This window comes from Hypanus sabinus, chromosome 12 (assembly GCF_030144855.1).
Source record: "Hypanus sabinus isolate sHypSab1 chromosome 12, sHypSab1.hap1, whole genome shotgun sequence".
NCBI lineage: Eukaryota > Metazoa > Chordata > Chondrichthyes > Myliobatiformes > Dasyatidae > Hypanus > Hypanus sabinus.
In genome coordinates this window covers 96422697-96450640 of record NC_082717.1, presented here as the reverse complement: position 1 = coordinate 96450640, position 27944 = coordinate 96422697, and the positions used below count along the sequence as shown (strand labels likewise).

At 37.8% G+C, this 27944-nt stretch overlaps 1 protein-coding gene across 3 annotated transcripts in view; it reads right to left on the bottom strand.

Annotated features, from left to right (window-relative positions):
- The window catches only part of tarbp1 (TAR (HIV-1) RNA binding protein 1), a 379243-nt gene that overhangs the window by 62824 nt on the left and 288475 nt on the right, over window positions 1–27944 (bottom strand). The window contains exons 28-29 of one of the 3 annotated variants that reach the window (XM_059986501.1): window positions 27306–27430; window positions 205–341 (exon numbers count right to left, since the gene is read on the bottom strand). The exons of 1 other annotated variant lie outside the window; for it this stretch is intronic. In XM_059986501.1, coding sequence (XP_059842484.1) covers window positions 205–341; window positions 27306–27430 — 262 coding nt within the window. Of the gene's footprint in view, window positions 1–204; window positions 342–27300; window positions 27431–27944 lie in introns of those variants that run through there. One more of the 3 variants, XM_059986502.1, reaches the window with a different exon arrangement.

Here is a 27944-nt window from a genome sequence, read left to right as displayed (position 1 = left end):
ACCCAGAGTTGAAAATAACACTAAGAAATACAACTGGCAAAGTAAATTGGGATATTTTCTAGATACATTAATCTACACAAGGTTAACTCTTTCATTCCATGTGTGGATATATGAAAAGATTGCCCACTTACCCTTTCGTAGCAAACATTTTACAAAGGGAACAAGACCATGATCTGTTCAATATACTAAGGAGGTATAACTTACCCCAGCAACAACACGGTCTTATCTGGGAAACAATAGTGAGCAAGATCCTGGCTGTTGGCCGTCTGTTCCACTCCAATGATGGTGTGCCCTTCGGTTTTCTTTTGCTGCAGGTAGTCAATCAGCTGATCGGGTCTCACCTGTAAATTGATAAGACTGAAGTTAAAGAAATACGAAGTATACTCCCTGTGGCCATTTTATTACGTACGCCTGTTCGTTAATGCAAGCAAATATCTAATCAGCTAGCATTATGTGGCAGTAACATAATGCATAAAATCATGCAGACATGGTCAAGAGGTTCAGTTGTTGTTAAGATGGGGAAGAAATGTGTTCTAAGTGACTGTAGCCACAGAACAGTTATTGGTAGCAGATGGAGTGGTTTGAGTATCTTGGAAACCGCTGATCCTCTGGGATTTTCACGCACAACTAGAATGGTGCAAATAACCAAAATAATGCCCAGTGAGCAGCAGTTCTGTGAGTAAATGAGAGCGAATCAGAGGAGAATGGCCTGACTGATTCACGCTGACAGGAAGACAACAGTAATTCAAATAAGCACACATTACAACAGTGGCATACAGAAGAGCACCTCTGAACACACATTGAAGTGGATGGGCTACAGCAGTAGAAGACCACAGACCAGTGGCCATTTTATTAGGTATGGGAGGTAGTAAAGTGGCCACTGCCAGCATTTACATTCATGACTGGACAAGCAAAGGTAAAACTAAGCAGGTTTTTCCCAGTGGAACACCTTGCCTTTCAATAATATTTATGTATGTCTGTGTGGTTATCTTAATTCACCAACTCTGCATCAGAGAGTTGTAGGTAACTGCAATTCTGGCTCCCACCCAATTCGCTTCAAGTTCAAAGTAAATTTATTATCAAAATACGTATGTATATATCAACAAGTACTACCCTGAGATTCATTTTCATGTGGGCATTCACAGTAGATTGAAGAAGTACAATAGAATCCTTGAAAAACCACACAGAAAGATTGAAAAAAAGTTAACAAATTTCACATCACATGCAAGTGTAAATAAACCTGATTCTGATAATCAATATGCAATAGAAGAGAACTATGCAAGTACAAAAAAAGATAGTAAATAAATAAATAATATCGTATACAATATACTGGTAAACAGGTATACCATTTTGGATACTGTTGGGGGGGGATGACCTAGCAGAGTAAAGTCACGGCATTCAGATCTCTGACAAGGAGTCTGGTTCTGTGACTCAGAAGGGAAGGGAGAAGAAGAAGCATACTGTGGTGATGGGGATTCATTAGGCAGGGGAAGAGAAAGGAGGTTCTGTGGATGAGAACAAGTTTCCGGGATGGTATGTTGTCTCCTAGGTGCCAGGGTCCAGGACACCTAGGATCGAGTCTTCATTATTCTTAAGAAGGAGGGTGAACATCCTAAGGTTGTGGTCCATGTAGGTGCCAATGACATAGGTAGGAAGAGTGACAAGGTACAGCAAAGTTATTTCAGGGAGTTAGGTGCTAAGTTAAACATTAAAAACCTACAGCACAATACAGGCCCTTTGGCCCAGAAAGGGGAGGACTCCGAGGGTTGTGATCTCAGGATTTCTACCCATGCCACATGCTAGTGAGGCCAGAACTTGGAAGATTACACAGTTTAATACTTGGCTTAGGAGAAGGTGTTGGAGGGAGGGCATAAAATTTTTGCATCATTGGGCTCTCTTCCAGGGAAAGTGGGACCTGTACAGGAAAGGAACTAATATCCTAGTGTGAAGGTTTGAATGGGAACCAGAGTGCCAGAACAGATAGTGGAGAGGTTGTGGAGGCAGTTGTTAATTAGACCTCAGATAAAGTCAGGAATCAAAAGATTGAGCACGATAAGACTAGTGTCCTGAGCTGTGTATATTTCAATGCAACAAGTATCATAGGAAAGGCAGATGATCTTAGGGTATGGATCAATATCTGGAAATATGACGTTATAGCCAGTAGTGAGACTTGGTTGCATGAGGGGTAGGACTGGCAGCTCAATATTCCAGGGTTCCAGCTGCCTTGAACTGGCTGCAGGCCACTGACCATGTGGTGGCAGTGGGTGGCCAAAGGTCGGGCCCCAACCTTGGCCTTACCAAGTGATGGCACTGTGGCAGCTGGTTGCCTACAACAGCAAAGATGAGCATCATGCAGTGGGCTGGGAAAAGCTGCAAGATCCAGCCAAGGTGGAGCAGCACGAGTACTGGTCAAACAGCAAGGGCCAGCCCCCAGACCACAGCAGGATTCCAGAGTCAGAGGCCGGCCCTGCCCTGAGGCCCAGAGTGGTGTGTTCACAGCCTGGTTTATTACCAATGACACGTCAGGAAATCTGCTGTTTTGTGGCAGCTGCCCGGATGTTCTGGATGCGGAGATGCTGCCTGGCCTGCTGAGTTCCTTCAGTGTTTTATATGTGTTGCTTGGATTTTCAGCATCTACAGATTTTTTCCATCTGTAGATGGAAATATAAGATATTTCCATCTCCCACACTTTCTGCTCTCGACAGGGATCACTGCCTACACGACTCCCTTGTCCATTCATCCCTCTCTACTGATCTCCCTCCTGGCATTTATCCTTGCCAATGGAAGAAGTGCTGCAGCCGCCCCTACACTACCAATAACCCTCATGCCTAACAAATCAAGAACCTATCAACATTTGCCTTAAACATACTTGGCCTCCACAGCGGCCTGTAGCAATGAATTCCACAGACTCAACTCCTCACCTTCATTTCTAAAAGGATGACCCTCTATTTCTTAGACTCACCCACATCACTCTATAGAGTCCCTTCAACATTTGATAGGTTTCAATGATTTAACTCCAAATTCTTCTCAATTCTAATGACTGCAAGCCCAGAGGCATCAAAAGCTCTTCACATCACGTCCTTCAATCCTAGAATCATGTTTATAACAATATCAAAGTGGATAGTAAAAGCTTTTTCAAGTGTATAAAAAATAAAGAGAGAGATAAGAGTGGATATAGGAGCGCTAGAAAATGAGGCCGGAGAAATAACAAGGGCCAAGGAGATGACAGATGAACTAAGTGCATACTTTGCATCAATCTTCACTGTGAAGACACTAGCAGTGTGCCTGATGACATAGTGTGTGAAGGAAGAGAAGTGGGTGCAGTTACTAATACAAGAGAGAAGGTGCTCAAAAGCAAAGACCTAAGGGTACATAAGTCACCCGAACCAGATGAACTGCACCCTAGAGTTCTGAAAGAGGTAGTGGTAGAGATTGTGGAGGCATTAGGAATGATCTTTCAAAAATCATTGGTCTCTGACATGATGCCAGAAGACTAGAAAATTGAAAATGACACTGCACACTTGAGGATGCAGCAGAAGGGAAATTGTAGGCCAGTTAGCCTTACCTTAGAGGTTGGGAAGATGTTGGAATCAATTGTTAAGGATGAGGTTATGGAATACTTGGTGATACAGGACAAGATAGGACAAAGTCAGCCTGGTTTCCTTAAAGGAAAATCTTGCCTGAGGAACCAGTTGGAATTCTTTGAGGAGGTTACAAGTAGGGTAGATAAAGGGGATGCAGTAGTTGTTCTACACTTAGACTTTCAGAAGACCTTTGACAAGGTGCCACACCTGAGGCTGTTTACAAAGTTAAGAGCCCATGGTATTACAAGAAAGTTACTAGCGTGGTTAGAGCATTTGCTGATTGGTAAGAGGCAGTGAGTGGGAATGAAAGGATCCTTTTCTGGTTGGTTGCCAGTGACTAGTGGCGCTTTGTAGGGGTCAGTGTTGGGACCACTTATTTTTATGCTGTATATCAATGATTTAGATAATGGAATAGATGGCTTTGTTGCCAAGTTTTCAGATGACATGAAGATTGGTGGAGGGGCAGGTAGTGTTGTGGAAACAGGTAGGATGCAGATGGACTTAGACAGATTAAGACAGGAGTCACCAACCTTTCTTGCCCCACGGTCCGGTTTAATATTGACAATATTCTTGCATACCGACTGGAATATAGGTGATAAGTCAACTATAAGTCACTTAGTGGCTAATACACTCAGTTTTGTTTCTGTAAGTGTTTATCTAAAGAATTTAATATTAATGGGAGATAGCAATACTCGAAGGGGGTTCTTTATGTCCAGTCTATTCCGCAATTTAGTTTACATGGCTCTCAGCACTTGCTTCTATCCCGCTTGCTCACACCTCTTCTGCTTAAAAAACTCAACGGGTTTGTCAAGGTACCGAAGCAGTTTTGAGGGCTTCATTGCCTCATTAGACAGCCTCCGGGTCTGAACTCCAGCCGCCTGCCGCCAGACGCCTTGGCCAGGTTCAGCCGGTTGAGGGTGGGGTGAGAGGACAAAATAAGGGCCCAAGGTTCTCATGCGGCGGTCGCAATCCGGAGAAAGAAACTGACCAAGTGAGGAGTGCGACAAGGCGTGAGTCCGATCCCCTTGTAGGTAGGTAGGATCTATTGGCCGACAAAAGTTTGGCTCGAGGGATGACTTTCAGTAGGTCGCAGCAAGGTAGCTGCTCTACTACTTATGAAACCCTGAGCCTGCATTAGGTCATCTGTGAATATTTTAGCACCAGGTTCCCCACGAACATTCGGTGTGCTAAACAGGTTTAGAGGCGATCCCCATCTGTCCGCACTCCAAGCCAGTATCAACAGCACTTCTCGCCGGCCACGCAAGGCGGCCAGTTACCGGAGGCCAACCAGTGATCCCTGGCATGAGAGTATCACTGCATTTAGGTGACTGATGACCTCGTGTGCGTTCAAGTTCAACAGTGGGCATGACAGGGAATGAGGAAAGGTGCAGCTGACTCATATCATTTCATACCGCCAAATCATATCGTTTCCTCGTGGCCCGGTAGCACATGTTTTGCAGCCCAGTAGTTGGGGACCACTGGATTAAGAGAATGGGCAAGAAAGTGGTAAATGAAATACAATGGTGGAAAATGCATGGTTATGCACGTTGGTAGAATAAATTGTAGACTATTTTCTAAATATGGAGAAAATCCAAAAATCTGAGATGCAAAGAGATTTGGGAGTCCTTGTGCAGAACACCCTAAAGGTTAACTTGTAGGTTATGTCAGTGGTGAGGAAGGCAAATGCCATGTTAGCTTTCATTTCAAGAGGTCTAGAATACAACAGCAAGGATGTGATGCTGAGGCCTCATAAGGCACCGGTGAGGCTTCACCTTGAGTATGTGAACAGTTTTGGGCTCCTCATCGAACAAAAGATGTGCTGGCCTTAGAGAGGGTCCAGAGGAGATGCACAAGGATGGTTCCAGGAATGAAAGGGTTATCATACAAGGAACGTTTGATAGCTCTGGTTCTGTACTCACTGGAATTTAGAAGGATGAGGGGTAATCTCGTTGAAACACTTCGAATGCTGAAAGACCTTGATAGAGTAGATGTGGAAAGGATGTTTACCATGATGGGGGGACCTAGGACAAGACAATACAGCCTCAAGATAGAGGGGCGTCCATTTAAAACAGATGTGGAGAAATTTCTTTAGCTAGAGGCTGGTGAATTTGTTGAATTTATTACCACAGGTAGCAGTGGAGGCCAGGTTGTTATGTGTATCTAAGGCAGAGCCTGATAGGTTCTTGATTTGACATAGCCTCTAAGGTTACGGGGAGAAGGCCAGGGGTTGAGGAGGGGAAGAAAAGGTTTAGCCATGGCCAAATGGTCTAATTCTACTCCTATGTCTCATGAACCTCCTTTAAACCCTCTCCAATGTCAGCACATCCCTTTCATGCAAGAAATTTATGGTATAAGATGAACTTGCAAAACACTTACAAATTGGCATGAATGACATTGTAGCATGCACTGAATCATGGCAGAACGAAGATCATAACTGGAAGCTTAACATCCAAGGTTACACATTATATTGAAAGGACAGGCAGGGGGGTGGGGAGGGTGGGTCTGTTGGTAAAAAAATGATAGATGATCAGAAAGTGTTAAATCATTGTGGGTAGAGCTAACAAACTGCAAGGGAAAAAAGACTGATGGGAGATATACAGACCCCCTCCCCCCAGACGGTGAGAAAGATGTGGTTTACAAACTACAACTGGAAATAGAAAACGCATGTCAAAACAGCAATGTTACGATAGTCATGGGGAATTTCAATATACAGGTAGATTGGGAAAATCAGGTTGGTGAACTCCTCCCTCAATGTCGCAAAAACAAAGGAGCTGGTTGTGGACTACAGGAGGAATGGAGACAAGCTAGCCCCTATTGACATCAATGGATCTGGGGTTGAGAGGGTGAACAGCTTTATGTTCCTTGGCATAAACATCACCTAGGATCTTATGTGGTCTGTACATACCGGCTGTGTGGTGAAAAATGCACAACAGTGCTTCTTTTACCCCAGAGAGTTGAAGAAGTTTGGTATGGGCCCCCAAATCCTAAGGATTTTCTACAGGGACACAATTGAGAGCATCCTGACTGTCTGCATCACTGCCTGGTATGGGAACTGTATTTCCCTCAATCACAGGACTCTGCAGAGAATAATGCGTATCTGTAGATGTGAACTTCCCACCATTCAGGACATTTACAGAGACAGGTCTGTAAAAAGGGCCCGAAGGGTCATTGGGGACCCGAGTCACCCCAACCACGAACTGTTCCAGCTGCTGCCATCCAGGAAATGGTACCACAGCATAAAAGCCAGGACTAACAGGCTCCAGGACAGCTTCCACCAGGCTATCAGACTGATTAATTCATGTTGAAACAAATGTATTTCTATGTTATATTGATTGTCCTGTTGTACATACTATTTATTATAAATGACTATAAATTGCACATTTGGACAGAGGCGTAACGTAAATATTTTCAGTCATGTATATGAAGGATGTAAGTAATAAAGTCAATTCTAATTCAATTCAATTATAAAGACTCAGCATTACCTCCTTGATTTTATATTCTATTCCTTTTGAAATAGATGTCAACTTTACCATTTGCCTTCTTTACCACAGACTCAATCCATGAACTAACCTTCTGGGAGTCTTTCACGAGGACTCCTAAGCCCCTCTGCACCTTTGATGTTTGAACATTCTCCCCATTAAGATAATAGTCCGCACTATTGCCCCTTTTGCCAAAATGCATTATCATACATTTCCCAACACTGTATTTCATCTGCCACTTTTTTGCCCATTCTTCCAATTTGTCTGTCCTGCTGCAATCGCATTGCTTCCTCAGCACTACTTGCCCCCAATTTATCTCTGTATCATTCGCAAATTTTGCCACAAAGCTATCAATTCCATTATCCAAATCATTGACAAACAATGTGAAAAGCAGCAGTCCCAATACTGACTCCCGAGGAACACCACTAGTCACTGGCAGCCAACCAGAAAAGGCCCCCTTTATTCCCACTCACTGCCTCCTGCCTGTCAGCCAATCTTCTATCCATGCTAGTATCTTTCCTGTAAAATTATAGGATTTTATCTTGGTCAGCAGCCTCATGTGTGGCACCTTATCAAATGCCTTTTGAAAATCTAAGTAAATGACATCCACTGCCTCTCCTTTGTCCACCTGCTTGTTACTTCCTCAAAAACCTCTAACAGATTTGTCAGGCAAGACTTTCCTTTACAGAAACCATGCTGACTTTGATTTATTTTATCATTAGTCTCCAAGTACCCCAAAACCTCATCCTTAATAATAAACTCCACCTCTTCCCCAGCCACTGAGGTTAGGCTAACTGGTCTATAATTTCCTCTTTTTTTTTGCCTTCCTCCCTTCTTAAAAAGTGGAGTGACATTAGCAATCTTCCAGTCCTCCAGGACGATGCCAGAATCAAGTGATTCTCAAAAGATTGTAAATAATGCATCTATTACCTCTTCAGCAACTTCTCTCAGGACTCTGGAATGTGGTCCATCTGGTCCAGGTAACTAATCCATCTTAAGACCTTTCAGTTTGCCTAGCACTTTTTCTTTGTAGTAGCAATGGCACTCACTCCTGCTCCCTGACACTCATGGATCTCTGACAGTGTTAGTGTCTTCAACAGTGAAGAATGATGCTAAGTACACATTAAGTTTATTTGCCATTTCTTTGTCCCTCATTACTACCTCACCAGCATCATTTTCCAGTGGTCCAATATCAACTCTCACCTCCCTTTTACTCTTTATATAAGTGAAAAAAATTTTGGTATCCTACTTTACATTATTGGCTAATTTGCACTCATGTTTCATCTTTTCCCCTCCTATAGCTTTTTAGTTGCCTTTTGTTCGATTTTAAAAGCTTCTCAATCATCCACCATCCCTCTCACTTTTGCTGCCTTATATGTCCTTCCTTTGATTCCGAAGGACTGGAAAATTACAGATGTCACTAAACTCTTCAAGGGAGAGAGGCAGAAGGAAGAAAACTATAGGCCAGTTAGTCTGACCTCAGTGGTTGGGCAGACATTGGAGTCAATGGTTAAGGATGTGGTTTCAGGGTACTTGGAGGCACATGATAAAATAGACTGTAGTCCGCACGGTTCCTTCGGGGAAAATGTTGCCTGAAAAGTCTGGTGGAATTCTTTGAAGAAATAACAAGCAGGATAAACAAAGGAGAATCATTGGATGGTGTGTACTTGGATTTTCAGAAGGCCTTTGACAAGATGCCACACATGAGGCTGTTTAACATGCCATAGCATGGTATTACAGGAAAGATACAAGCATGGATAAAGCAATGATTGATTGGTAGGAGGCAAAGAAAGGTAATAAAGGGAGTCTTTTCTGTTTGGCTACTGTTGACTACTGGTGATTCACAGGGGTCTGTGTAGGGTCTGCTTCTTTTCACATTATATATCATTGATTTGGATGACAGAATTGATGGCTTTGTGACCAAGTTTGCAAATGATACAAAGATAGTTGGAGGGGCAAGTAACATTGAGGAAGTAGAGAGGTTACAGAAGGTCTTAGAGTAGGAAAGTGGGCAAAGAAATGGCATATGGAATACAGTATTAGGAAGTGTATGGCTATGTACTTTGACAGATAAAAGGGTTGACCATTTTCTAAATAGAGAGAAAATTCAAAAATCTGAGGTGCAAAGGGACTTGGGAGCCCTCATGCAAGATTCCCTACAGGTTAATTTTGTAGGTTGAGTCAGTGATGTGGAAGGCAAATGCAACATTAGCAATCATTTCAAGAGGATTAGGATATAAAAGTCAAGATGTAATGTTAAGTCTTTATAAAGCACTGGTGAGGCCTCGCTTGGAGTATTGTGAGCAGTTTTGAGACCCTTATCTTAGAAAGGCGGTGCTGTTCAAAGGAGGGTCATGAAAATGATTCCTGGATTGAAAGGCCTATCATATGAGGAATATTTGATGGCTCTGGGCTTGTACACATTGGAATTCAGATGACTGAGGAGGAATCTCATCAAAACTTGTTGAATGGTGAAAGGCCTCAGAAGAGTGGATGTGGAGAGAAGGTTTCAATGGTGGGAGAGTCTAAGACTAGAGGACATAGCCTCAGAATAGAGGGATTTCCATTTAGTTGGAGATGAGGAATTTCTTTAGCCAGAGAGTGGTGAATCTATGAAATTCATTGCCACAGGCCGTTGTGGAGGCTAAATCATTGGGTATCTTTAAGGCAGATGTTGATAGATTCTGATATGGGGAGAAGGCAGAAGATTGGGGTTGAGAGGGAAATGGATCAACCATGATGAAATGGCAGAGCAGAGTTGATGGGCCAAATGGCCTAATTTGCACCTATATTTTATGGACATATACAACACTGAACAGGCTCTTCGAGACCAACAAGCCACGTCACCTAGCAACCCACCCGTTTTAACCATCTCCGATTCACAGGACAATTTACAACGACCAATTCACCTACCTTTTTTTTCAATCTTTTTATTTATATCAAAATAGTGGATACAACATAGTAATGCTACACAATTATTGGGATTACATTGTTAATAGCTAACATATATAAATATATATTCAGTTAATACAAAGTTAATAAATCTCCCAAAATTGTTCGAGTACAAATGTAGTATACATCGAAGAAAAGATTAACATATCCAAAAAGAAAAAAAAGAGAAAAAATATATATCCCCAAGAAAAAAACACTAGTTTAAACAATAGTAACCAAAAACTAAGAAAAAGTAAAAAAAACCGGGCTGTATGTAACATCAAAAAAGAGAGAATCATTGGTGTCATTAACTCTGAACTTCTCTGCATATTAAAACAAGAGAATAGGTTTGGAAAAAGGTCAAATCACATCATATGAAAGTGTTGAATAAAAGGCCTCCAAGTCTTTTCAAATTTAATAGATGGATCATATATATAACACTTCTTATTTTTTCTAAGTTTAAGCATAACATAGTTTGAGAGAACCAGTGAAATATGGTGGGAGGATTAATCTCTTTCCAATTCAGCAAAATAGATCTTTTAGCCATTAATGTAAGAAATGCAAACATCCGATGTGACTCTATCATTGGTAAACCAAAAATTGCAGTAATAGGATGAGGTTGTAAATCAATATTCAATACAGTTGAAATAATATCAAAGATATCTTCCCAATATTTTTTCAAAGAAGAGCATGACCAATACATATGGGTTAAAGAGGCTGTCTCAGAATGACACCTATCACACACTGGACTTATATGAGAATAATAATGAGCTAATTTATCCTTAGACATATGGGCCCTATGCATGACCTTAAACTGTATCAACGAATGTTTAGCACATATACAGGATGAGTTAACTAATTGAAGAATTTTTTTCCCATTTATCGGTAGGTAAAGTAAGCTTAAGTTCCCTTTCCCAATCATTTTTAATTTTATTAGATACATCTGAATGAATTTTCATAATTATATTTTAGATAGTTGCTATTGCACCTTTCTGGAAAGGATTTAAATCTAAAATTTTTCCAAATTATCCATAGAATGTAGATTTGGAAAGTAGGAAGGACAGTATTTAAAAAGTTTCTAACTTGAAATATCCAAAGAAATGGGATCTAGGTAAATTATATTTGTTAGATAACTGTTCAAAGGACATGAAACAATTATCCAAAAATAAATCAGAAAATTATAATATACCTTTAGTTTTCCAAGTCAAAAAGGCTTGGTCCATAATAGAGGGATAGAAAAAAAGTTAGATATAATAGGACTTGCTAAGATAAATTGATTCAACCCAAAAAATTTCCAAAACTGAAACCATATTCGTAAAGTGTATTTAACTATTGGATTATCCAATTGTTTATCCAAGAGCAAAGGGAAGTGGTCCCTAAAATAGAACCCAATGAAAACCCTTGTACAGATTTACATTCGAGATTTACCCAATGAGGGCTTGAAGTTATATCCAAGTCCCATAGACAAAATTTCAAATAGCAAATATTAATTGCCCAATAAAATCTAAAATTCGGTAGTGCCAGACCACGCTCCTTTTTAGACTTCTGTAAATATCTTTTATCTAGCCCAGGATTTTTATTCTGCCACATATATGAAGAAATTTTAGAAGCAACACTATCAAAAAAGGATTTCAGAATAAAAATTGGTACCGCTTGAAAAAAATATAAAAATTTAGGTAATATAATCATCTTAATAACATTGATCCGACCTATCAACGACAAAGACATTAATGACCAGTTAGTAAATAAATGCTTAATCTGATCAATTAAAGGTAATAAATTAGCCTTAAATAAATGCTTATGTTTTAAAAAAATTTTTTATTAGTTTTTCAAAACATTTTACAAATTAAAAACCCCAAATCCCAATGAGGAACATTAAAACAGTGCAAAATTAAGCATACAATAACAATATGTTACAAAGGAAGAGAATTTAGCAAAAAAAAAGCACCTAAATTAAAGCTTAGTGTCCTCCCCAAGCCCCACAACACAAGAAAAAAACAACAGCAACTCCAGACCAACCACAACACAAAATAGAGAGTATAAGTCAGGACAGCCAAGCTCCCAGACTGTGAATACGCTCAGCAACAGAGGATAATACTGCCTTCTACCAGAAAAAAAAGGAGCTGAAAGCAAGGGACCGAAGAGAAAAAAAACCCTAGTCAAGAGGAAGGTTATGAAAGTACTCAATAAAAGGTCCCCAGACCTTATGGAACTTTAGATCCGAATTGAGAACTGAATAATGAATTTTTTCGAGGTCCAGACAGGCCATGATGTCGTTAAGCCACTGAGCATGAGTGGGCGGGGCAGCATCTCTCCATCTGAGGAGGATCAAGCGTCTAGCCAGAAGAGAGGCAAAGGATAATATTCGGCATTTGGTCGGACCCAGACATAAATCTGTCTCGCCCCAAAAACAGAACAGAGCAATTAAGGGGTTTGGTTCTAGGTGCTGATTCAGAATACACAATAACGTAGTGAAGACATCTTTCCAGAATTTCTCCAAGCTAGGACAGAACCAGTACATATGGATGAGAGAGGCCACGCCCCTCTTGCATTGCTTATGTTTTTTGTAATTTTAACCCCTAAATATATAAAATGATCGGTAACCAATCTAAAAGGTAAACATCCATAAATTGGAACCTGCATATTTAAACAGTTCGCTCTTATTAAGGTTCAGTTTGTAACCCGAAAAATTACTAAACTGAGCCAACAAAGATAAAACTGCAGGAATGGATTACTCAGGATTTGAAATACATAATAATAAATTATCTGCATATAGCGATAGTTTTTGAATCTCATTCCGCGGGTAATACCAAAAATATTAGGCGATTCTCAAACTGCAATTGCTAAAGGTTCCACAGCAATATCAAAAAGCAATGGACTAAGAGGACAACCTTTCCTGATGCCCCAAAATAAACGAAAAAAAGGAGATCTTTGATTATTAGTAATAACCGAAGCTACTGGGGTATGATATATCAATTTAATCTAAGATATAAATGTCGAACTAAAATTAAATTTCTCAAGCACAGTAAATAAATATTGCCATTCAACTCTATCAAATGCTTTCTCAGCATCTAATGAAATGACACATTCTGGAGTAGTATGTGAAGGAGTATAAACAATATTCATTAATCTCCTAATATTGAAAGAAGAGTAACTGTTTTTAATAAATCCAGTTTGGTCCACAGATATAATTCAAGCTAACACCCTCTCCAACCTAGTCCCCAATATTTTGGAAAAAATCTTGGAATCTACATACAACAAAGATATCAGTCTATATGATGCACAATCAATAGGATCTTAATTCTTTTTTAAAATTAAAGAAATAGAAGCCCTATAAAATGATTGTGGTAATTTACCTAATCTAATTGCTTCTTTAAAAACTCTACCTAACCAAGGAAAGAGAACATAAGAAAAACACTTAAATAATTCTACTGTATAACCATCTGGACTTGGTGCTTTACCAGAATTCATTGAAAAAATAACATCTTTTATTTCTTCATCTGTAATGGGGGTTTCTAATATTAAACGTTCTTCGGGTGATAGTTTCAGAAAATTCAATTTCCTTAAAAAGTCATACATGAAATTAGGATCATTGGGAAATTCAGAGTTATATAAAGAGGTATAAAACTCTTGAAAAGATTTGTTTATTTCATCATGATTAAATGTCAAATTATCATCTTGTTTACGAATCTTAATGATTTGTCGTTTAACCGAGGCAGTTTTCAATTGATTAACCAATAATTCACCCAATTTATCACTATGTATATAACGTTCACTTCTGGTTTTTATTAATTGATTTTCAATCGAGGATATAAGTAATAACATGTTCCATTTGAAGCTCATTACTAAGAGCAATGGAATATTTCTTATCAATTTCTTTGATCTTATCAACCAATAATAATGTTTCATTCTTAATACGTTTCTTCATACCAACAGAATAGGAAATAATCTGACCATGGATATATACCTTAAAAGTGTCCCAAAGTGTCCCGTTGGAGATTTCTTCCATAAAATTATTTGAAAAAAAGAAATCCATTTGTTCCTTCATAAACTTTCTTTATTTTTCAATCTTTTTATTATTATTATTATTAATATCAACATGATAAGATTAATACATAGATAGTGGGATTGCAAACTTACAAATTTAAACTGAACATGAAAGGATACACAAGCAATAGTTACAATATAGTTAAGTCTTCCCAAATTATGAATGATACAAATATCATATAAACAAAGCAAAACTAGGTATATCAGATATATATGTAAAAAAAAGAAAAGAGAAAAACTAATCTAATAACCTGATAACTAATAAAGAGAAAAAAATGAATAATGGGCTGTTTATAGCATCTATTAAAAAAAATACAAAATCATCAGTGCCACCAACTCCCATCCTCTCAACATATGTATAATCAAAACCGGAAAAACGAATAGGTTTGGAAAAGGGTAAAATTACATCATATGAAAATATTGAATAAATGGTCTCCATGTCTTTTCAAATTTAATAGAAGGGTCAAATACAACACTTCCAATTTTCTCCAAATTTAGACATAACATAGTTTGAGAAAGTCAATGGAATACGGTAGGGGGATTAATTACTTTCCAATTCAACAAAATAGATCTTCTAGCCATTAATGTAAGAAATGCAATCATTCGACAAGCAGAAAAAGATAAATGGATTGAGTCCATCATTGGTAAACCAAAAATTGCAGTAATAGGATGAGGTTGTAAATCAATGTTCAATACCGTGGAAATAATATCGAAAATGTCTTTCCAATATTTTTTCAAAAGCGGACATGACCAAAACATATGAGTTAAAGACGCTATCTCAGAATGACATCTGTCACATATAGGATTTATATAGGAATAAAAACGAGCCAATTTATCCTTGGACATATGAGCCCTGTGCACAACTTTAAACTGTATTAATTAATGTTTAGCACATATAGATGATAAATTGACTAATTGAAGAATTTTATCCCAATTCTCAATAGGGATAGTAAGGTTACGTTCTCTTTCCCAATGATTTTTAATCTCATAGAAGGGCTCTGAATGTATTTTCATAATTATATTGCAAAGTTTTGATATTACACTTTTCTGAGAAGGATTTAGTTCTAACAAATTCTCCAAAATACCCGAAGACTCAAGATTTGGAAAGGTAGGAAGTAGAGTGTTTAAGAAATTCCTAATCTGTAAATATCAAAAAAAATGAAATCTAGGCAAATTATATTTATTAGATAATTGTTCAAAAGACATAAAACAATTATCCAAAAATAAATCAGAAAATCGTAGTAATCCTTTAATCTTCCAAGCTGAATAAGCTTGGTCTATAATAGGATGAAAAAGAAATTAGATACAATAGGAATAGTTAAAACAAATTGATTCAACGCAAAAAATTTCCGAAATTGAAACCATATACGTAAAGTATGTTTAACTATCGGATTGTCAATTCGTTTCTGCAATTTAGAAAGAGCAAAGGAAAGAGAAGACCCTAAAATAGAACCCAATGAAAATCCTTGTACTGATTTAGTTTCCAGGTTTACCCAATGAGGGCTAAAAGATAAATCCCAATTCTTTAACCAACATATCAAATATCGGATATTAATTGCCCAATAATAAAATCTAAAATTAGGCAATGCCAATCCACCTTCCTTCCTTGCCTTCTGTAAATATTTTTTACCTAATCTAGGATTTTTATTCTGCCATATATATGAGGAAATTTTTGAATCAACATTATCAAAAAAAATTTTCAGAATAAAAATTGGTACCGCTTTAAATATATATAAAAACTTGGGTAAAATAATCATCTTAATAGCATTAATCCGACCTATCAGGGATAAAGATAATAGTGACCATTTAGTGAACAAACATTTAATCTGATCAATTAAGGGTAAAAAATTAACCTTAAATAACTCCTTATAATTTTTTGTAATTTTAATCCCTAAGTATATAAAAGAGTCATTAACTAATTTAAAAGGTAAATTTCCATAAATTGGAACCTGTCTATTTAAGGGAAACAACTCACTCTTATTAAGATTTAATTTATACCCGGAAAAATTACTAAATTGAGCCAACAAAGAAGAATGGACTACTCAGGATCAGAAATATATAATAACAAATCATCTGCGTATAATGATAACTTATGTATATCCATCCCACTAGTAATGCCAAAAATGTCTGGTGATTCTCTAATAGCAATTGCCAAAGGTTCTAAAGCAATATCAAATAATAATAGACTAAGAGGACAGCCTTGCCTGGTACCCCGAAATAAACGAAAAAAGGGAGATCTTTGATTGTTAGTAAAGACCGAGGCTACTGGAGTATGATATATTAGTTTAATCCAGGATATGAATGTCGGACTAAAATTAAACTTCTCAAGCACAGTAAATAAGTATGGCCATTCAACTCTATCAAATGCTTTCTGCGCATCTAATGAAATGACACATTCTGAGGTGCTACATGAAGGAGTATAAACAATATTCAATAATCACCTAATATTGAAAAAATAGCGATTTTTAATAAAACCAGTTTGATCTTTCGAGATAAATTGAGGTAATACTTTCTCCAGCCTGGACGCCAGTAACTTAGAAAAGATCTTGGAATCTACATTCAATAAGGATATTGGTCTATAGGATGCACAGTCAGTAGGGTCTTTATCTTTTTTCAATATTAAAGAAATGGAAGCTCTATAAAAAGATTGTGGCAGTTTACCCAATCTAATTGCTTCTTCAAAAACCCTGCAAAACCAAGGAGAAAGAGTAGAATAAAAACACTTTAAAAATTCCACTGTTTACCCATCTGGACCTGGTGCTTTCCCAGAATTCATAGAGGAAATAACCCCTTTAATTTCTGCATCCGTAATAGGAGTTTCTAATATTGAAAGATCATCTGATAATAATTCTGGAAAATTCAATTTCCCAAGAAAATCATGCATGGTATTATGATCATGAGGGAATTCAGAATGATACAGGGAGGTATAAAAATCTTGAAAAGATTTGTTTATCTTATCATGGTTAATTGTCAATTCACCATTCTGTTGACGAATCTTAATAATTTGAAGTTTAACCAAAGCATTCTTCAATTGATTAGCTAAGAGTTTATCCGATTTATCACTATGTATATATAAATCACTATGTATATATCACTATGTAAACCAGATCTGGTTTTCATTAATTGATTTTCAATCGAAGATGTAAGTAATAAACAGTGTTCCATTTGAAGTTCAACCCTTTGTTTGTAAAGCTCCTTACTAGGAGCAGTCGAATATTTCTTGTCAAGTTCTTTAATTTTATTAAACCAATAAAAGAGTTTCCTTCTTAATACGTTTTCTCAAACCAACGGAATAGGCGATAATCTGTCCATGTATATATGCTTTAAAAGTGTCCCGAAGTGTTCCGCAAGAAATTTCATCTGTGAAATTAGTGAAAAGAAGAAATCGATCTGTTCCTTCATAAATTTAATGAAATCCGGATCTTGCAGTAAGGTAGAATCAAATCGCCATTGCCTAATACTAGAAGCTGTATCCATTAATTTAACCATATAACCATATATCAATCACAGCACGGAATCAGGCCATCTCGGCCCTCCTAGTCCATGCCGAACTCTTAATCTCACCTAGTCCCACCTACCCGCACTCAGCCCATAACCCTCCACTCCTTTCCTGTCCATATACCTATCCAATTTTACCTTAAATGACACAACTGAACTGGCCTCTACTACTTCTACAGGAAGCACATTCCACACAGCTATCACTCTCTGAGTAAAGAAATACCCCCTCGTGTTTCCCTTAAACTTCTGCCCCCTAACTCTCAAATCATGTCCTCTCGTTTGAATCTCCCCTACTCTCAATGGAAACAGCCTATTCATGTCAACTCTATCTATCCTTCTCAAAAGTTTAAATACGTCGATCAAATCCCCCCTCAACCTTCTACGCTCCAATGAATAGAGACCTAACTTGTTCAACCTTTCCCTGCAACTTAAATGCTGAAACCCAGGTAACATCCTAGTAAATTGTCTCTGCACTCTCTCTAATTTATTGATACCTTTCCTATAATTCGGTGACCAGAACTGCACACAATATTCTAAATTTGGCCTTAAATTTAATTTAATTTAATAGAAAGTTTCAATGGAGCATGATCAGAGATGGCTATAATATCATAATTACAACCAATTACAGATAGAATAAAACGAGTCAATGAAAAAATAGTCAATTCTCGAGTAAGAATGATAAACATGTGAGAAAAATGTAAACTCTTTGTCCTTAGAATGCCGAAATCTCCAAATATCGAAAATTACATTATCAGTCAAAAAAGAATTAATGTAAGTGGCTGACTTATTAGGTAAAGTCTGAGTGGATATAGATCTGTCCAGCAAAGGATTTAAACAGCAATTAAAGTCACCACCCATTATTAACATATATTCATTTAGATTAGGTAGAGAAGTAAATAAGGACTTAAAAAAATCAGGATAATCCACATTTGGAGCATAAACATTAACCATCGCAACCTTTTTGTTAAAAAGTAACCCAGTAATTAACAAAAATCTGCCATTCAGATCCGAAATAATATCGTGTTGGACAAATGTAATAGAGGAGTCAATAAAAATTGAAACTCCTTTCACTTTGGCATTCGAATTTGAATGGTATCGTTGATACCAAAAACTAAAAAAAACATTGATTATCCTCTTTCTTCACATGAGTTTCTTGTACAAAAGTAATATGTGCATTCAGTCTTTGGAATGCTTTGAAAATCTTTTTCCATTTAATCAGATGGTTTAAGCCATTAGTATTCCAAGAGACAAAATTAATGGTCTAAGCCATATTTCTAAAATCAACGCTTTGGTATATAATGAGTTAACCAAATTATGAACTCACGCACCTGGAAGAGGAACAAAAGTAAGGGGTGGACCCGGAAATGACAACACCGCAGACATTTTAGTAGTTTAAAATCAGCCCAAATGAAAAAACTAAAAAAAACTAGTAAAAAGAGCAATAGAGTTAGAAAGGAATCCCCCACCCACCACCCATGAAAAAAAAGCCTTTCCTGAGCCTGAAGGAGGCCAGGAAAAAAAAAGGAATGATACTAAATCTACCCCCGTATCACCAGAAGGCAACTCCAAATATATAAAGGAGGGGAGAAAAAAGATCCACCCAAACTCCAAAAAAGTAATTAACACTATACTAAAACAAACTTAATATAATTGCTAGTAAAAAACCCAAAAAGAATATAAACACTAGTAACTTATAAATCGGGTTAAAACCCAAACAAATAGAAGTTAAAATGTGATAAGAAATGCATTATAGGAAGAAGACGAGAGAAAAAAACTGGCAAAATCAAAAAAAAGCAAGAAATATTTTAGAGAAGAAACCGCCATCTTAGGCACAAAAAAAATGAAAAGGATATCAAACCGTTAAAAAAAATTCACCTTCAAAGGATTAATAATAATGACCAAAAATAAAGTACAATGGTTAAAGTAAGTAAATTAAAAAGATTAGTACGTCTAAAAAAAAACTTTAATTAGAATATTAAATGTAGAATAAACCTACACCAATAGCCAGAAACAAAATCTGGTTTTGGGAACAAAAACTATCTTGTAACGATCAAAATCACTCATTTATTAGAAACTAGAGTCCAAAGCAGTAGGATAATTCTCATCCAGAAAACTTCAAGCTTCAGATGTGGAGAGAAAAACACGCCTACGTGCATTCGGAGGCGAGATTCTAAGTTTCGCAGGGTATAAAAGCGCTGGTTTTAGATTTTTCTCATAACATTCAGACATCAGAGGTTTAAAAAGGAGCCTTGCCTTCATTACTTCTGGGCTAAAATCCTCCACAAATCGGAATTGGAAATTTTTAAGTTTAACCATCCCTAAACGCCGAGTCACACGAATAAGTTGCTCTTTGACATGCACATAATGAAATCGAACAATTACAACAGGTGGTTTAGATGAAGATCTTGATGATTGGTGCATAATTCCGTGGGCGCGATCAAGTAACGGAGGACTGTCTGGGAATACAGAAGGGAACGCATCCTTTAAAAGTTGAGCAAAATACTTCGAGGGGTCCCCTTGTTTAATACCTTCTGAGAGACCAAGTATGCGTAAGTTCTGTCTTCTGGACCGATTTTCGAAGTCGACACTCTTAGCTTTAAGTGTTTCCACCTGTTTAATCATCGAAGATAATTTCTGCTCCAGTTTTCCGATTATCAAGTCTCGCTTCCGAGCGTCCTCTTGCAAAGTTGCGATTAGAGTTTGCTGCTGTTTAACTACAAAATCAGTCTTACCCATAGAATCCTGGAAAGCCTTTAGATCTTGTTTGAAAGTTTGTCGTTGTTCTTCAAATTTTTCATTTAAGAGCTCCAATAACGTATCATAAGTCAATCCAGTACACTTAGGATTGATCTTTTTTTCTTTCCGTTGCTGTTAGGATCTTTCCCAGGGTCTCGCCCTTTAGATCTTAAAGCCATTTCTGTACTCATTTCTTCAAAATTCACAGTACACTCTTAAAGATAAGTCCAAAAAAGTAGCAAGAATCTTTTGGTGTAGGTAAATAAGGGTGATCATAGGTTAAAAAAAGTAAAGGTTATGGAGCGAATCTGAAACAGTACTCACTCCATTAGCATCTCCTGGTGACTCCAGCATAAACTTAACAAAACCCGAGTCTTGAAGCAGATTGGAATTAAATTGATATTGTCTAATACCAGGAGCTGTATCCATGAATTTGATAGAAAGTTTCATTGAAGCACGATCAGAAATGGCAATAATATCAAGTCAATCACACATGGGATGAGATGACAGTCAATAAAAAAGTAATCAATTGGGAAAAGTAAGAATGATAAACATATCCAAAAGTCCAGAATCATTCATGAAGGAGTTGGTAAGAGTAGCCAACTTGTTTGGTAAAGCTTGAGTAGGTATGGATCTATCCATCAAGGGATTTAAACAATTAAAATCACCACCCATTATCAACATATATTCATTTAGATTAGGAAAAGCAGTAAATAAATTCTTAAAAAAATTGGGATAATCCACATTTAAACATTAGCCATAACCACTTTTTTATTAAAAAGTAACCCAATAATAAACAAAACCTGCCATTCGGATCCGAAACAGTATTATGATGAATAAATATAATTGAGGGATCTATAAAAATTGCAACTCCTCTCACTTTAGCATGCACATTCGAATGAAACTGTTTTTCCTATCAAAACCTGAAAAAATGCTGATTATTCTCTCTCCTCACATGAGTTTCTAGTACAAAAATAATATGAGCATTCAGTCTTTGGAATACTTTAAAAGTCTTCTTCCATTTAATCGGATGGCTTAAACCATTTGTATTCCAAGAGACAAAATTAATAATCTGAGCCATAATTACGTAGAATCAGCCATTTGGTATGTAAAGAATTACCAATGTGAACTCATGAACCCGGAAGAGGAAGAAAAGCTCAGAGAGAAACTGGAAGTGATGACACTGCAGACATCTTAGTAGTTCTAAGTCAGCCCAAATGAGAAAACTGAAAAAACTGAAAATATGGAAAAACCCCCACCCCCACAAAGCCCTAAGACTAAGCCTGAAGGTCAGAAAGAGAAATAACACTAACTCTACCCCTATTTCTCCAGAAGGCAACTCCAAAAATATATATTAAAAAAGACCACCCAAAATCCAAAGAAAAATTAAAGATCTTCATAAAATAAAAGGAAAAATAAGTAAACATCAGCATATTATTAATCGGAAAAAAACATGAACAATAAAAAATAACACTTCAAAAAAAGCAAAAAGGCATTATGGGAAGAAGAACGTGAAAAGAAAAAAGAAATGGCGAAGTAAAAGAACAAGAGGGAATATGAGATAAGAAAAACGAATTGCCATCTTGATTATACGAAACAAAAAGAACGAGATATTCCTCCAAAATAATAAAAATCTACTGTCAAATCATTAGTAAAAATGGCAAAAATCAAACAATTAAAAATTAACAAAATTAAAAGGAAAAAAACTACCAAAAAAAACACTACAGTTAAAATGTAAAGCATAACTACACTAGTAACCAAAAAGGAAAATCTTAAACTTGTAAAGATCAAACTTCATAGGCAAATTGTAGGCTTTTAAAAAGGCGTATAAGTACAGAGCCAGGACTACAAAGCCATAGATTAATTAAAGCGGAGTGCCCAAAGCAGATGGATAGTGTTCATCTAAGAAACTTCGAGCTGCACTTGTAGAAAGGAAGATACGGCATTGTCCTTCCGAAGGGGAAATTCTGAGGCATGCAGGATACAATATCGCTGGTTTGAGACCCTCTTTATAACATTCCTACATCAGAGATTTGTAAGCCAACCGCAGCTTCATCACTTCTGGGCTGTAATCTTCCACAACACTGAATTGATAATTTTGAAATTTAATCATACCTTGCCGACCAGCAATGTGGATAAGATGTTCTTTAACATGCACACAATGAAACCAGACAATCACTGCTCCAGTTCTGGACCCGGGGACGGGTCTTCGGGGAAAGGACTGGTGGGCACGGTCAAGTTATGGGGGGTCGTTTGGAAATTCAGAGGTAAACGCATCCTTTAAAAGTAGAGAAAAGGATTTTAAAGGGTCCCCTTTCTCGACATCTTTGGGGAGACTGATTATACGTAGATTCTGTCTTCTAGATCAATTTTCAAGATCAATAATCTTGGATTTAAAACTCTCCAATTGTTTAACTGTCAAAGACAGAGTTTGTTCCAAGCAATCAATTTTCTGATCTCTCTTCCGAGCTTCGTCCTGTAGTTCTGTGATTTTGGATTGTTGTTGTTTAACTTCGTGACCAAGCGCATCCAAGGAATCCTGAAGTTCCTTAAAGTCTTCTTTAATACTTTGGGGTAGTTCAATAGATTGTGCATTTAAAAGTTCCAACATTGTATCATAAGTTAGTTCAGTACGCTTAGGTTCCCCTCTTTTCTTCTTACCGTTACCGTCGGCATCCTTCCCTTTTGTTGGATCTAGCTCTTTAAATCTTGTACTCATTGTACTCATTTCTGTGCTCGTTTCTTCAAAAATTCACAATCAAAACTTGAAAAAACTTCAAAAATAAAAATCTTCTAGTATAGATAAAAATAGATTAAAGAGGGGTGAACGTGGGTAAAAACAAAACAGTAATGGAGAGAAGCAGAATCAAACCTCACTCCATGAGCGCCTAATGGAGAATCTCCAATTCACCTACTAAATGGCATTTGTTTGAACTGTGCGAGGAAACCGGAGCACCTGTGAGGAGAATGTATGAACTCCTTAATGATGGCACCAGAATTGAACTCAGTGCTCGGATGCCCTGTGCGGTAAGAGCATCGTCGTAACCATCACAATACCGTTATGCCAATACTATACTTTGGAACACTGTTCCTTCTACGCTGCATGGGTGCACAGTAAATGAAACACCCGCGTGTACAGTCTTTGTTGCCAATCAGCTGGAATTAGATGCAGTTAGAAAAAGTTTTAGAAAGATTTTCTTTGTTGTACTCCATTTCATTATACCCCAATTAAAAAATAGAATCTAAAGGATAAGATTTTTCACTTTCATTCAAAATATTTTTAGTATGCATATTAGAAAAAAATATTTAAAGTGCCACTCTCTTTTCAGGCCATGTTAAACCTTCCCGATCAGTGCAATGGGTGGCCTGTGCAGAGGTAACATTGTTTGGGACAAACTGTTCTACTTGGCTGATCCATGTTATGTGACAACTCTGCTCTTCTGCAGTACCTTAAATACCAGCTCATCACTCTAATCAGCCCACTGTGTCAAGGCCCTGGCATTTAAAACCAGCAGCGGGACAAGCCTAAACTAAGTCTTGGCAATCCATGTCTGAGCAGTTGGAGAAAGGAAATGGAAATGCTGCAAATCCAACACAAAAATTCAAGGTTCAGGATTGTTTAATATCATTTCCTATACACAAGTGTAAAGGAGAATGAAATAATTGTTACCCTGGATCTGCTGCAGCACAAAAACACATAAGATAAATAACACAATAACAATAAAAAAATACACAATAAATATAAATAAGATAGTTAGCTATACATAGATCAATACTGTGTCCATAAAGTGAAACTAGATTATATATAATTTGACTGCCAGGAAAAAATAATGTTCAATGTTCAAAGTAAAATTTATTACCAGAGTACATACATGTCACCACAGATAATCCTGAGATTCTTTTTCTGCAGGCCTACTTGGCAAATCTATAGAACAATAACTGTAAACAGGATCAATGGACAACAAACTGTGCAGGAGCACATATAAATAAATAACGAGATCATGAAATAACAAGATAAAAGTGAGACCATCGATTATGGGAACATCTGAAATAGAATGAATGTCGTTATCCCCTTTTGTTCAAGAGCCTGATGGTTGAGATGTAGTGACTGTTCTTGAACCTGGTGGTGTGAGTCCTGAGGCTCCTGTACTGTCTACCTGATGGCAGCGGCGAGAAAAGAGCATGGCCTGGTGTAGATGCTATGTAGCCAGCACCATCATGAAGGGCCCTACCTACCCTGCTCATGGACTGTTTGTCCTAATCCCATCAGAGGTGGCTACTTAGCATCCATGCCAGAACCACCAGACTCAAAATCAGTTATTTTTCACAAGCAATAAGGCTGTTCAACATCTCCACCTACTAACCCACTCTGCCATACGCACAAACACAACTACTTTTTTCATTTTTTGTCAGTATTCTTATGTACAGGCACTCTTATGCCTAGCGTCACTTTATGGACAATCAATCTATGTCTCTAAGCTATCTTATTGTGTTTTTTATTATTTTTGTGTTTTTATTATTATGTTTTTTGTGCTGCAAAAACTTGGAGATTTGGAGTAACAATTATTTCATTAACCTTTACACTAGGGTGCGTAGGCTTCCGTTAGTCTTGAGAGACCACCAATTTGCGCCTTGCAAAGTTTCCAGGGCGCATGCCTAGGGAAGTTTTTTTTTGTGTGGAAGACTGGCAGTTGCCCAAGCTGCAAGTCTCCCCTCTCCACACCACTGATGTTGTCCCAGGGAAGGGCATTTGGACCATACAAGCTTGGCACCAGTATCGTCGCAGAGCAATGTGTGGTTAAGTGCCTTGTTCAAGGCCACACACACAGCCTCAGCCAAGGCTCGAACTAGTGACCTTCAGATCATTAGATGAACGCCTTAACCTCTTGGCCATGTGCCAATGCTACACTAGGGTACTAGAAATGACAAACAATGTCAAGTCTTGAACAAATGAACAATGCTGGAAGTTGTCAGCAGGGCAAAGAGAATCTGTGGAGAAATTGGCACTGTCTTGCTCCACAAATGCCTGATCTGCCGAAAGCTTCCATCATTTTCTGTTTTTGCTTCGGTTCAGAGTGGTGCTTCTTGAAGGAGATGCTTCAAATGCCAAGTATGCCATTTCAGCTACATCATTAACGATACACTTTGTGGGCACAAAAATAGAATGTGCAGGTGCTTGGCAGCTTTATTATTTCCTATCCCTATTCCACCAGAGAATTTTACTAATTACTTTCAAAGCTGGGCTGTTCACATTTGGAACTGAAATGCAACCCCTTTCATATTTACATACTGCTCTTCCCAACAATACAAACTAAAGGACCGGCAACGTGAAGCAGATTTGCCCGCAGATAATCATTTGAAATCTACAATACATCAGTGATTAGTGACTCTAATGAATTAGTCATTACCTACAACAATCAGGCTCCTGAGCATGAATAACTTCACTCACCTTAGCAATGAACTGACTCACTTTCAAGGACTCTGCAGCTCACATTCTCAGTACTTATCCGCACTCAGTGGCTGCTCTATTAGTACTTGCTCGTTAATGCAAATATCTTTCAGGTCATCATCAGAAATAGGAACTGAGAAGGCAAATGTGAAGATGAAGTGGAGAGACAGAGGGTCAATTCATGAAATATTGACTCATTTACCAGTTGAGCACTTTTTCCATTCTGTTTGATGCATATAAATATAGCCAGAGGCTATATTTCATTCGGAGTTTGAGATTTGATATGTCACCAGAGAGTCTAACAAATGATACCAATGAGAAGAAGGCATGTCCCAGATGGTGGGGGAACTTAATGATAGATGCTGCCTTTCTGAGACATCATCTTTTTAAAGATTTCCTCAAAGGTGTGGAGGCACTGTGATGTACCGTGGAGAGCATTCTAACTGGCTGCATCACCATCTGGCATGGAAGCAATAATACACAGAATCAGAAAATAAATTCAGCCAGCTCCAACATGTTTACCAGCCTCCTCGCCTTCAAGAATATCTTTGAAAGGTGATGCCTCAAAAAGGTGGCATACAGTATAATGGATGTGCCCTCTTCTCATTGCTACCATCAGGGAGGAGCTACAGGAACCTGAAGACACACACTCAATGTTTTAGGGACAGCTTCTATCCCTCCACAATCAGGTATCACGAACTGTCCATCAATACTACCTCATTGTCTTGCTCTCTTTTTGCACTATTTATATATTTGTTGCACACAGTTGAGGTTTCCCCCGCTATTCGAAGGTAGAGCGTTCCTATGAAACCGTTCAAAAGCCAAAATGGCGTAAATCAAAGAAGCAATTACCATTAATTTATATAGGAAAAATTTTTGCGCGTTCCCAGACCCAAAAAATAACCTACCAAATCAAACCAAATAACACACAAAACCAAAAATAACACTAACATATAGTAAAAGCAGGAATGATATAATAAATATACACCCTATATAAAGTAGAAATATTGTATGTACGGTGTTGTTTCACTTATCATACTCGGGAAGACAGTGAGCCAAAATCGATTGGGAGAAAAAATATCGTCACCGACACGCATGTGCATGTACACACATACGTACATACGCACGTACACGCATGCACAAACAACTGCCCGCACAAGGCTTCACGGTCATCGCAGTCTTTCCCGGGGTAAACACACATATAAAGCGGGCATCTTCTTTTCGTAAAAGCGAAAATTTTCTTTGGTTAGCGAAAACAGGTAACTAATAGTAGGGCTTTCGTAACAGCGAGTTGACGTAAATCGAACGTTCGAGAAACGGGGGCCACCTGTATTTCATTGTAATGTTACAGTAATTATGTATTGCACTGTATGCATGCCAAAAAACAACAAACTTCACCACATATGTCAGTAATATTAAACCTGATCCTGATTCTGATGGATTTTAACATTTCCAGCATCTGCAATGTATTTACTCCAAAGACTAGCATCTGGAATCTATCACCTTGCCCAGAATCCTGGGTGTAAGCAACCACTCTTTCACTGGTCAATTTATGAAACTAATGGGAAGCTCTCTACTCACCTCGATGACGGTTAGCCACTGTTCTGCAGAAACACTAAGGGCTTGAAACTGCTTGTCATTCACACAATGCAAGTTGCTCACCACCAGTGCAGAGGCCCCGAATATCTCACTCGTTCGACACAAACCTGGAAAGATTGCACATAAACTATAAGCAAGGACTATTTTAAACCAAAATAATACAATCCAATAAAAATCAGCAAAGTTAAGCCAATTATTCAGTTGATCACATACTCACAGCAAAATAAAACAAAAATAGGGAAATAAGGAAGAATAACTGTTATTTAACTCTAAGTTCAAAGTTCAAAGTAAAATCTATTATCAGAGTACATACATGTCACCACATACAACCCTGAGATTCTTTTCTGTGGGCACACTTAGCAAATCTATAGAACAGCATCTGTAAACTATAAACAATCTATGCAAATGCGGATAATAAATAGAATAAATAATTAGCATGAAGTATCCAAATAAAAGACTCCTTAAGTGATTGTAGCTATCCCCTTTTGTTCAAGTGCCTGATGGTTGAGGGGTAGTAACTGTTCTTGAACCTGGTGGTGTGAGTTCTGAGGCTCCTGTACTTTCTACCTGATGGCAGCACTGGGTGCCACTGGGTGGTGAGGATCTTTGATGATGTACGCT